The sequence below is a fragment of the Colias eurytheme genome, chromosome 3 (assembly GCF_061535395.1).
Source record: "Colias eurytheme isolate Ceu_HAF_F1 chromosome 3, ilColEury1 Martin Lab GWU primary, whole genome shotgun sequence".
Lineage (NCBI taxonomy): Eukaryota > Metazoa > Arthropoda > Insecta > Lepidoptera > Pieridae > Colias > Colias eurytheme.
In genome coordinates, this window is record NC_142982.1 from 9,549,718 (window position 1) to 9,563,180 (window position 13,463).

At 31.7% G+C, this 13,463-nt stretch overlaps 1 protein-coding gene across 1 annotated transcript; it reads right to left on the reverse strand.

The window, feature by feature from the left end:
- Nucleotides 1–1,939: 1,939 nt before the first annotated feature.
- Jhbp16 (Juvenile hormone binding protein 16) lies at nucleotides 1,940–12,593 on the reverse strand. The gene is made up of 6 exons (XM_090120025.1): nucleotides 12,359–12,593; nucleotides 8,419–8,511; nucleotides 8,090–8,237; nucleotides 7,795–7,873; nucleotides 7,449–7,629; nucleotides 1,940–2,431 (listed from the first exon to the last, which is right to left on the reverse strand). The coding sequence occupies exons 1-6, from the start codon at nucleotides 12,453–12,455 to the stop codon at nucleotides 2,280–2,282; spliced, it is 750 nt and encodes a 249-aa protein (XP_089976151.1). The 5' UTR covers nucleotides 12,456–12,593; the 3' UTR covers nucleotides 1,940–2,279.
- Between the last annotated feature and the right edge of the window lie 870 nt (nucleotides 12,594–13,463).

Below are 13,463 nucleotides of genomic sequence, written 5' to 3' on the forward strand. Positions count from 1 at the left end.
ATAAGAAATGTTGGCGCGAATAAATGTGTTCAGTTTTAGTTACGAAATTTTTCCTTACTAGAGAAGACTGTATTAAAATTACATTACTGGTATGTTTCGTTATTCCTTCTTTGTACAGAGTTTTATGTTTTGGTTTCGAGTCCCGCCAGACATTTAAATTTAAACTAAGTAATCATTTTAAATGTCTTCGTGTCTAAATCTAAAATTAAATGAAAGCTACTAATGAATTTGCGATAATTTTTCCATTATTCTATATTCGATTCGATTATATTTTGCCTTGTTACTTTATTTGGTTTTAGGTTCTTTCTTTAATTTATGAAACGATATCTTCTGATCGGATAGCAAAGGTTTGTTTAGATTTTATCATTGTTATTTGGAAGTATGGACAAGTGACCGAGTCAGCTTTAAAATTAAGGTCATTTGTCGCGATTATTGGACATTATTTTGTTGAAATCTAGAAGGTATTATTTTATCGTATGATTTTTGTGGATTATTACACAAATTCAGGGGCCAAACTCACGAGAAAAGGAAGTACAAATATAAAATGTTTTTTTCTCGTTATTTAATAAAAGTTACTACTTTGAATGATTGCTTTCGTTAATTTATTAATTTCGACGTAATTGGTATATTTGTAATTGAAGACAAGAGTGCGGTGTTTGAGAAACAATAATTCGTTTATTTGAGATCTTGCTTTAGCATATTCATTTCAGTTCGCCTGGATACTAACTGTCTTTGTGGAACATGTTTCGACGAACGTTGTACTATATTCATTCATGATGTTTGAGTTACGTACATATTGTACATTGTTTTATCGCATAACCACAATAAAGGTGCATGGTTACTTTATTGTTACTCAAATAAGTGGGTAATATACCGTGACTTAGTTGATGCTCACTGATGGTACACAAGATAGTGATTATGAAAGAATCTTTTTCAATATGCTAGAAAAACATTTTGTACATTGATTTTATATAAAAGACAAAAACTGATCTCGATTCGGAGTGTTACAAAAATTATGTTATCTGTTGATAAAAGAAAATGAAAGATACAATGATAATCTCGAAGTTATAAGACCGATTTCACGCTGGTCGTATATCACATATGTTACATATGTATTGCAAAATCTCAGTAATCAATTTCTGAATGTAACGTGTACCGTTATTTAGCATCGTAAAGTTGCTGCATAAAGTCGCACGGATTTAATTTGTGCTAACAGAACGTGCCTGATTGTTATAATAATCAATTGTTTTCAGCGCTCGTTTAACTGAAATTAAACATTGCGGTAACCGCTTTAAAAGTATCAGAAGTATGTAAAAATTAATGCTAGCGATTGTTTGAAATTCAGTTAAACGCGTGTCTATAAGAATCAACCTCATAACATTACGCTTATAACATAGGATGTATAGTAGTTCACTGCGAGCGGCCGCCGGTCGAAGTGAACTGCCAGAGCAACATTGTATAAACAAAACAACGATTTTTATGTGACAATTGCGTCGTTTGACGATCCACAGGGTCCTAATGTAGTACGATTTGTTATGGCGACTGTTCATTCTTAGATGCATTTTTAATATTCGATTGTTAACCATTTACAAACGATTTGGGATACTGCTTACTTGAATTTTTTAATCACATTGATCTAAATTATCGTGTACAACAGTTTTTACTCCTGAACTCGTTCTGAGAATAAACAGTCGTCAGAATAGTTTTAAAGTTTACAACGCGTTTATTTGCACGTATCGTCTGACGCGGGATTTCCGATTAATTGTATGGTTTTGTTCACTTTCCTGTGAATTGTACTTATTTTGACTTCCAACAAACGGTTTTGAGTTGAACTGGCTTAGTGATGGACATTTTTGACGGCATGTTTTTGTGTATAAATATATCTGGTTTTATAAATGGTGCAATGTTATACTGTATTTATGGAGTGAGTGGACTCGAGGGTGCGACCGTCGAACCCGTCGGTGTATCTTGTGTCGGAAGACTGAGGTTGATTATTCCAGTTTCGAACGAGCGAGTTATTTGTTGATTGAATTTAAATATAAAGTCATATATATAGTTAGGTTATATTTTTTAATAAATATAATATTGAGATATGTAATATTTATGTCTTTTATTTACCTTAAAAATAATTAACAATAATGGTCTTAGGACTAGTTTAAATTATAAAGTTATTACTCGACGTATAATTGGATTATACAGTGATATTTCTGGAAGCGAACCCGCATTTTATTAAAATTTTCTATTGGTTTCTGGCACTTAATGGTCTAGTTTTCTATTGGTCAGTCTCTAATAAAGGCTTCAACGGGGAAGTGTTGGAAGGATTTGCTCCAGATGTCGGTGAAGGCGGTGCTCACGAGGTCGTTGATAAGTGGCCTTATTACTGCGAAGCCCGGCTTCCATGATGCGTTTATGATACGGTCCAATACGTTTTCTGAAATATAGTGTTGGTGAAAAGTGACGATTATATACTAGCTTGCCCGCTGCTACGTTGGCATAGTAAAATTTCACAGGCATCACGTCTATTTGCCCATATTCTTTTTCATTGTCGAGTTTATTATTGTTACATATTTCATCACAATTGGTTCAGTGGTATAGACGTAAACATAAAGGCAAACAGCCTCACACAACTCTGCTCTCAAAAATAATATCTTAAGAGCGCATATTCAATTTAACGCAAGTCAAAATCTCCGCGATCTATTACGATAGATCGCGGCTTGCGCTATCCTTTTACTATGAACAGCATAGGTCTACAGGAGAGCGCCGAGCAACATGTCCTCTCTCTGGAAAGGCTCGCAGAGTATATTTGTTCTGTGAGGCTCGCTGCCGACTGATTTTAATCGGGTCGCGCGCAGTGTTTTATAGTACTTTAAAAAAATTTGTAGAAAAATAATAGAGGTACCTTATTTGATTTTTTAAATTTTATCTTATAAGTAAGACATTCCTTTATTGAAATATGTATAAATTATATTCAATAAAGTCAAATATCTTAGTTAAAATAATCATTTTGTCGACTATAATTTAAAAAAAAATTCACATTGTTCGGATTTTAATTTCGTAAGTTAGGAGTCCAAAATAAAAAAAATCTTTTAACTAACTATTTTAATAAGGATCTTTGCAGTTAGTTAAAAATAATTGTGTGTTAGATCTGTCAGCAATTTCAGATATTTTTAGCTTCGAAATTGACACTAAAAGTGAAATCAAGTAATCATCGGCTCAGTTATCTTGATGGTATTCACAACTACTGTATTAATTGAAAAAAACTCTTAACTAACTACATAGACAATACAATTTTCTAAAATTATTAGTAATTCATATGTTTGTAAGATAAGTGGTTGATGGACAATCTGGTTTGAAAAATCACATATTTGAGCCAAACAGCGCACGGACCGCGTACACGGCCTTATAGTCTGTCCACTATAAAATTATAAACAGACGTTCGAACTGGTGCGACCGGACCACCGTACACGTGCGGTGCGATCGACTCGCCACACGACCGCACCGCACCTAGGGTTGCCAGTATTTAAGATGCCAGGATTTAAGGGTTAACAGCATCAAAAATACGAGTTTTAGTTATTTTTTACGGGAGATACCTAATTAAAACAGCAATGTTAAATAGAGAAAATTTATTTTTGGCATTTATATTTGCTGTTGGAAGAAACAGCTTTTAATAGCTCTTCATTTTCTAAAGCGAATGTATAAAAATCTTTGCACGATAATTTAAAATTACATTTAATTAATTTGCAGCTTCGCCTTTACAGTTTCAATATTCAATTGGTTTCGGCTATCCATCCAGGCATTGCCGCACAAAGAAAATATTCTTTGTTTAAAAATTATGATTAAATTTACGATTTTTAAAAAAACATTTAAAATATTGGAATTTTCGCGGCCGACTGAGCTAAATAAATTCGTATAAAAAAATAGATACACTAGTGACTAGATAATTTATTACGTTGCTAATATATGAAGTGATTAAAGGCGCAAATTATCCCTTTTTGAAATTTTCGATATTGTCGATAGAGGCGAAATTATTGTAATTTTTACTGATTTTCGTTTTTATTTTTTATATTATATGCAGGCGTTAGTAGAAGCTCTGTTTAGTACCAAAAGAAACCTTGAACTGAGTTCTACATGTGACAAAAATACCACATTCTAGCCACGAAGTTATTACGAGATATAGATTTTCAAAGAATGTCAGGGTTGTCCCTAGTAAACAAAATTATATATATCATCTATCTATTACCAAGTTTTTGTTTATGTTTTAGTCGTTAGTTATAGTCGATATTTCAATATATTATTATATGTAGGTAAAAGGTTAATTTATTACAATCTTTATATTTAATAAATTAACTGAACAAAAAAAATATCTTAGATTTATAAGACAATTCAATAATATCAAATTAATCTCCTTTTTTTGTGAATATTTCGAGCATTGATCATAGTACCTAATCTCATTAAAAGTCAAACCGAATTCCTTGAAAATCTATTTCTCGTAATAAATTCGTGGTTAGAATGTTGTATTTTTTCACATGTAGACCTCAGTTCAAGGCTTCTTTTGGTACAAGTACAAGTACAAGTTACAACCATTGAAAAGAAGAAAACGAAGAGAAAAGAATGGGCAAAATTATATTTAAAAGACAGGGATTCATTCAGACATATGCAGTCATATCATAAATCTTTGTAGAGTTCTAAAATTTATATTATTAATCTTTTTTCAGTATTAGCCACGTCATCCGACGCCATCGCCATTGATAACGATCGACCGACGTCCGTTTTGTTTGGCGGTAGAACTATGACTAAAGCTGTAATAAGTATATAGTCTATGACTAATGCGCTGTCCGGTGCGATCGCCCGTCCACACGCGCGAATTTGGTACGGTCCGCACCAAGTTCGGATGAAAAAACCATCGAACCAACCGTACCGTCAATAATAATAATTATGTCCGGCGGACCACTGTACACACGATCGAATATGGTCCGGAGCGCACCAAGGTCACGGTGCGGTCCGTACCAAATTCGAACGTCTGTTTATAACTTTAAGTTAACTTTAAGTTACTAAAAAGAAACTTTTTCTAACTGTTTATAACTTTAAGTTAACTTTAAGTTAACTTTAAGTTATAAACAGACGTTCGAATTTGGTACGGACCGCACCGTGACCTTGGTGCGCTCCGGACCATATTCGATCGTGTGTACAGTGGTCCGCCGGACATAATTATTATTATTGACGGTACGGTTGGTTCGATGGTTTTTTCATCCGAACTTGGTGCGGACCGTACCAAATTCGCGCGTGTGGACGGGCGATCGCACCGGACAGCGCATTAGTCATAGACTATATACTTATTACAGCTTTAGTCATAGTTCTACCGCCAAACAAAACGGACGTCGGTCGATCGTTATCAATGGCGATGGCGTCGGATGACGTGGCTAATACTGAAAAAAGATTAATAATATAAATTTTAGAACTCTACAAAGATTTATGATATGACTGCATATGTCTGAATGAATCCCTGTCTTTTAAATATAATTTTGCCCATTCTTTTCTCTTCGTTTTCTTCTTTTCAATGGTTGTAACTTGTACTTGTACTTGTACCAAAAGAAGCCTTGAACTGAGGTCTACATGTGAAAAAATACAACATTCTAACCACGAATTTATTACGAGAAATAGATTTTCAAGGAATTCGGTTTGACTTTTAATGAGATTAGGTACTATGATCAATGCTCGAAATATTCACAAAAAAAGGAGATTAATTTGATATTATTGAATTGTCTTATAAATCTAAGATATTTTTTTTGTTCAGTTAATTTATTAAATATAAAGATTGTAATAAATTAACCTTTTACCTACATATAATAATATATTGAAATATCGACTATAACTAACGACTAAAACATAAACAAAAACTTGGTAATAGATAGATGATATATATAATTTTGTTTACTAGGGACAACCCTGACATTCTTTGAAAATCTATATCTCGTAATAACTTCGTGGCTAGAATGTGGTATTTTTGTCACATGTAGAACTCAGTTCAAGGTTTCTTTTGGTACTAAACAGAGCTTCTACTAACGCCTGCATATAATATAAAAAATAAAAACGAAAATCAGTAAAAATTACAATAATTTCGCCTCTATCGACAATATCGAAAATTTCAAAAAGGGATAATTTGCGCCTTTAATCACTTCATATATTAGCAACGTAATAAATTATCTAGTCACTAGTGTATCTATTTTTTTATACGAATTTATTTAGCTCAGTCGGCCGCGAAAATTCCAATATTTTAAATGTTTTTTTAAAAATCGTAAATTTAATCATAATTTTTAAACAAAGAATATTTTCTTTGTGCGGCAATGCCTGGATGGATAGCCGAAACCAATTGAATATTGAAACTGTAAAGGCGAAGCTGCAAATTAATTAAATGTAATTTTAAATTATCGTGCAAAGATTTTTATACATTCGCTTTAGAAAATGAAGAGCTATTAAAAGCTGTTTCTTCCAACAGCAAATATAAATGCCAAAAATAAATTTTCTCTATTTAACATTGCTGTTTTAATTAGGTATCTCCCGTAAAAAATAACTAAAACTCGTATTTTTGATGCTGTTAACCCTTAAATCCTGGCATCTTAAATACTGGCAACCCTAGGTGCGGTGCGGTCGTGTGGCGAGTCGATCGCACCGCACGTGTACGGTGGTCCGGTCGCACCAGTTCGAACGTCTGTTTATAATTTAAGAATTGCTTTTTGACAGCTCGACGGGTGATACCAGAAGTGATGTTCAAAAGATTATCGATTGTGATACCATTTCAATTATAAATTCAAAATATTATCATAAATCGAATCAGGTACGTAAATAATAATTACAACGTAAACGTACTAATAAGATATGTAATAATAAGACCACATATCTATGCATTGTATGTTAAAACTAAACTAAACTAATATTTTATTATTTATTGGTTTCTATCTTACAATTTGGTTGTCTTTACGTTTAAATTATATGACATAATAGAAGAGTTTTTCTGTATCGGATATATTTTACAGAGTATTTCTATCGATTATTTTAATCTATCGACCCATCATTGAATAATTCTGTGTAGGCCTCACTAAGTGGGCGGGACCTGTCCATGAAGTACGATAATTATTTGTATGACATTTTAACATAGACAATACAATTATACATAGGCGTGAAGCTGTCAAAAAGCAAATAATATAATGGACAGAGTATAACAACATTTTTCATTTATGCTTCGCTCCTATTGGTCAAAGTGTGATCTTTTATATAGTATTTTGTTTTCCTCGATAAATTGCACTATCTGACACAAAAATAATTTTACCAGTAGGGTTCGAATTGAAAATAGTTCAAGTAGTTTTTTAGATTAGCATATCCAACCAAACGAGCCATCTTTTCAGCTTTATAATATTAGTATTTGTTTCTATTAGTGTAGTTGTATTTACCCATAATGCTCCTGCCCTCCAACAGATTGCCGATATGTATGTCCATATCGCCGATATGATCGATTTCTACATGCACGTCGACGCCGTCGCCGTTGCGTTTGATTCGAGTGGTCTGCGAGTAGTCGCGGAGGGTTAGGTTCCAACGACCCATACGGAGGACGCCTAGACCGAATGCGTCACCCTGGAATAGTAATATTATTTGTTTGTGATTATGATTAATAATAGAGTAAGGCCACTAGGTAAGGTAAGTAATAACAAAAATGGATAGAGAAAGAATTATGGAGTCTTATAGGTAGAAAGACAAATTGGTTTTCATACAGAAGCAGGATATTTTTCAAAATATTACCTTAAATTCGTAATCACCTTCTAACCACTTCTCAGGGAAATATTGCGAGTAAATTATTCTTTGGTTTTCCCAATCGGTCCTGAAATATCATTATAAAATGAAATCTAAAGATATTCGAAAACAGTAAAATTTGCGAACATAGTTTGTAAGGTATTTTGCTTTTATACAATTTCTAAATAATATTTTTTACTCAAATACGTTACCTACTCAATACACAATGAAATTAGCCCGAAGAATTTAATTTGGACGCCTTCAATGAAAATGAGAAAATATCAAACAATGTTAAAAAACTTACTTATATTTAGTAACAGTGGATTGAGTCCAGCCTCTTTCAAAGACATTTTTCAAGGTAAGAGTGTAACCCATTCCTCCCACAGAACGTATTTGTTTCACTTCTGGCGCGAAGTGGGGGTCGAATGGAGCTATTCCCATTGCTGGGATTCCTGCAAAATATTCCATAATTATTATCAATGATAGCTTCTTTATTATGGTGACATAATTTGATCTCATCTATAACTTGTAGGTAAGTTAGCCTTATTACTTTACCTATTATATATGATTAAAATGTCACGATACATAAGGAAAATAAATTATTATATTGTTCATTCAATCTTATTGGCTTACCTTTTTTGAAATACGGTCTTAGTTTATTAAACGCTCGCTTCATGCACCCATCAAAGTCTGCAGAGGATTTCTTACATGATAAGAAAATTTTTTCTGAAAAAATAATAAATATTAAATATCAATTATTGGATAATAATTGGCTTTATACCTAAGGCAATCCTAATAAATGCAATGATAAATTATAGTTAATATCAACAATACATATAAATATTTTTAAAAGTTGTTTGTTAACTAAATGTTCATAATTAAAATGCATACTGCTCACCGAGTACTTTACACTTATTGGCCATAAGTAGTTTTATATGTAAATATTGGTTTATTATTCAAAAATTTCACAACCCCATTAAAAAGAGTTAATTATATTAGCCTCAAGGCTATGAATTCCATGTTGGGAACATTTCGTAAGATACCTAGCTAGTGGATATGTTGCGTCAACAGCTTAACGACTTAGCATTGTTCATCCTAGCACCTCGATGCACCTAGATATTGTATGTTGTATAAACATCTATAAACATACCGTATTAAAAATTTAGGTTGGCAATATAATAAAAATGATTGATTTGACTATGTGTTTGTTTGTTTGAAATGATTATAGATTCCGAAACTGCTGGACCGATTTGATTAATTCTTTCACCACCTGATAGCTATGTGACCGAACCGAGAGCCGGGACGATCAGCTAGTATCTTAAATAAATAATTATATTTTATTTTTTGAATTAAATAAAATGTAAATAGGATCTAATATAAATAATAATTAATATAAGATAATTTTATTAAGTTTGCTTCATGTGGTTTTGTTGCATTTTTTGCATTCATTTGAAAATTATTATACCTAATATTATCTTTCGGTTCGAGATATATTTATCTAGTTGTCTAATTTTTTGCCTCAAAAGTTCACAAATCTGATTTTGATGTAAAAAATTACCTAGTCCATTATTCTTCCAGTGCTAATCAAAATATTATGTAGGTAAGTAAATGTAATTAACAAGTAATGTAATTAACATTATCTCTTATATATTCTTATGTTTATAGGTTTTCGTTAAAAAATGCGTGTTGCAACACTTATATAGCGCCTTCACCTTTTACAAAATTCTCGAGATTAATTTTATTTTGTAATAGTGATGTAAACAGATTCTCGCAAGTATGAAGTATCCATGAATAATTATAATGCACGATTAATCAATAGGTACGTAGGTTATTTACTAAGAATATTCACATAGTGTAATAAATTAATTGAGACATGGAAAACAATAGTTTGCTTCAAATCTGTAAAATAAGACGAACAGTATATTTCTAAAATTTTAATCTAGTAAAAAAATATTATTTTGAAATATTAAACACTTCGTAATATGTATTACGTTGCGATTAGGTTAATTTATTTGAAAGATCGATATTCAGCTCATAATAATCTTTATATATAAAAATGAATCGCAAAATGTGTTGGTAAGCGCATAACTCGAGAACGGCTGAACCGATTTCGATAATTCTTTTTTTATTATATTCCTTGAAGTACGAGGATGGTTTTTATGTAGAGAAAACGTAAATATGTACCACGGGTGAAGCCGGGGCGGACCGCTAGTTACAAATAAAATCCATTGTTTATAAAACGAATATTATGTATTATAAATTATATTATTAAAATCTAATAAATACCCAAATGTTATGCATAGCTTGAACTTGACCAAAATATATGATTGCATTAAACTTTTGTGCGAAAATTCCTTGAGTAAATATTATCTGTTTAGAGAACTATGAATGTTATGTACCTATAGGTATGTAGAGGCCTGTGGTAGAGGCTATAGGTATAGGCGTGGTAGTTAATACTTAATAGGCTTCATTATTTTTCATATTTCAAGAAGTAGGTAGTTATGATAACTTGGTAATTATTTACCATATTATTTTTATCAATGCACATTTTCGTAGCAAATTTCATTTTTTAAATTATGTTTTATACATATTTACAAAATAATACAGTTCAGTGAAAATATTATACCTAGGCTTAAAAATAAATACTTGATGAATAAGTTTTAAACACTACCTTAGTATAAAATTAATACATACCTTTCTACGTAGTACGTACTTGTTTTGTTGCACTTTAAATGAAGTGCGAATACCTATGTTTAATTATGAGGAAATCTTATATGCATTTGTAAGCAATCAACGATCAAGTTGCATCTGTAGAAACTTGTCAGCCACTACCTACTTCTTCCAATTTCCTAGATCTTAAAAGAAAGTGATTTCCGCATATAATTAATAACTATAACATATATTATGCTAATACACTAATGAAATTTTTGCTACTTGTTCGAGATATTAATATGTATTAGCTTAAGCTTGGCATACGAATGCCTACTTTGCCTAAACGAATTCCAAGATTTTTAATTTTTAAGAACGTAGGTGACGTAGTATATGTACGCAGCCAGAAGGGAGTAACCCCCATAGGATATACTGATATAGGAAGAGAAGCTTATTGATTCTGAGAATAATAATCTAATTACTGGAAAATCGTCTTCGTCGCCTATCTATTGCTAGCCACTGATGCAATGTATGTATAGGTACAAATGTGTAAATAAACTCAGATTACCTATCGATTTGAACATAAAGATAAACGAATCGTGAATTGTGGTTTTATGGGTAAATACACACCTATATGAATGTTATTATGAAGATAAAATACAATAAAGTAGGTATGTTATGTTAATTCTTTGGTTATAGAACAATAATAATAAATAAGTAATGTGCGGTTCCAGGCTCCAGCACTCTCTGATGATATTTTAAGAATATTTTATAAGTAATTGATTTTCCGATTATGATCAAATATTTTATATTGAGTTTTCTGCTATCAAATATTATTACTAGGTATAAAAACGATCTAACCAGATACGCCCTTCCAAAGTTATGGAGTTAACCACGTTAACCCTTCTTTATTGGCGGTATTTCCATTTAAAAGGTAGGTTTTATTAATATCTACGTATTTCATCATTCACAAATAGTGCTGTAGTCAAAACATACATTAGAAGCAATTGTAAACGCAATGCTAAGTTCGAAAAGTAAACATAAGTTTGTAAACAGTCATCAATGCCTTGCTTGTACCTGGTTAATTTTAACACACAATGTTACTATTTGTTTTGCAAGGACGATTATAACGATATAATAATTATAATAATGACGTTAGTAAAAATTAAAAGTGCATAATTCCGCATCTTGTAGGTATAGTTTTTGCTCTACTACTCTCTTTTACCGGTATTTTATAGAGTATTTATTATAATAATTTTTATTTATTTATACAGAAAATATCCAACTGTTAATTAAATCTAAACTAAACCGATCATTATCTGTTTCTGTGGAGATGTTTCTTATCGTACATACCTAGGTACATAGGGGTGCCCTTTTTATTTGTATTAAAACATTTCAAAAGATGTATTATATTTTTATGATATGCTTTGATCTTGTTACATTATAATAATTTAATAATTTTATGACGACTGTTTCAAAATTGCAAAATGACCTTATTTGCCAAAACTTTATTCTTGAATGCAACTTATGTAATGGTAGTCGACCAACGACCCACATTCGTAACTTGTTACCAAAGGTTAACTATCATATTTTGATACTGAAAAAATATTTTTATTTAAGTAAGTATTTAAAAATATTATTAGATTTGATGATCGCGCATACGTACCTAATATTTAGATTAGAGGCTTGTTGTGATGTTAAAATAGGTTGTATGAATTTATTTATATACAAAATTCCAATGAAAATAGCTAATTTTTGTTGATAAAAGTAAATAGACCCTATACATGTGATGATCACAAATATAATTAAAAAGTTAATATTTAAATAATAAATATCAATTTATAAATAGAGTAGTAGTAGTAGTAGGGACAGTTCAGCTTATTTGTTTTTCGTTATGTTTACATGTAGATCAATAAACACTTACGTATTTCTATTTCTTCCTTTTCAGAAACAGTTATTTGCGATAAACATAACACCACAGCACAAACACTGAGAATTTTCGAATGCATTTTATACATCATTTTTTTCGTTAATCGCAGATCTTTATTGAAACTTGTGAGAACTTAGGAACGTAATATGAGGTCTGTTATGAAGTTTTGAATGCAGCGCACTTGTCCGTCACCGCTAAGGTCTGAGAAAGTACCCCTACCGATGCGTTGCGACAGCCAGCGGTCTCAACGTTCGTAGATGTATGTTGAATATCAGTTCAGGGCTAATGCTAGCATAATATGAGTAATTGGATATTTATATGCGTTTGATTACAATATGCATTGCATTTGATATTGTAGACTAGTTGACGCTTGCGGCTTGGTTCGCGTCGGTTATGAATTTTTCAAAGAAAGGTTATGAATTTTTGAAAGACAGACAGACAAATTTAATAAATTTTTGTTGATTGTTTTGTGTTGTTTACGTTTAGTCGTCGTTGGAAGTAGTGTTTAAATATTAAAATATTTTTTTCCTAAATTCCCCTATTTCGGTACTAGAATAGAGTTCCCCTTCAGTTCCTGTTCCACTTTATTGATGTAAAATATTAAAATAGTTTGATGTTTAAATTTTATTTTCATGCTCTACAAAACTGTGACAAAACGCTGTGAGATTATTTACAAAAATTCCCCATTCAAATTATTTTACAATTTGAGTATTCTGAATATTTTTTTTAAATATGCAGTAAACACCTTTAAGACGGATAGAATAGAATCATGTATGGAAGTTTACCGATTTCCACAGCGATCATAAAATGTGTACAAAGCCACATTACAGAATAAACACATCGAAGAACACTCGTCAGTGTTGAAATATTATTATGAAAGCATCTTCAATCTTCAAATCGCCTGCACTTTACATTTGAACTTGTAAAGCGTATCAAATGAAGAAATGTAAATAATGTAAGAGTTCATACAGACGAACGGCAAGTTGTGAACGGCACACTGCACAGTGCACAGGCTACTTCAGCCGTCGCGGTCGCCACCTATCAACGGCAGTCGTCGACGCGTCCGCGTCGGCGGCACCAGTCAATACGTCGAATAGTA

Bases quoted from the DNA above. Each gene is read 5' to 3' on its own strand.
- Jhbp16 (XM_090120025.1), bottom strand. From the start codon at position 12,455: ATGATGTATAAAATGCATTCGAAAATTCTCAGTGTTTGTGCTGTGGTG. The intron at 8,238-8,418 runs GTAAGCCAATAA...AATATTTTGCAG, and splicing joins AAGACCGTATTTCAAAAAAG to GAATCCCAGCAATGGGAATA. The intron at 7,874-8,089 runs GTAAGTTTTTTA...ATGATATTTCAG, and splicing joins TCCACTGTTACTAAATATAA to GACCGATTGGGAAAACCAAA.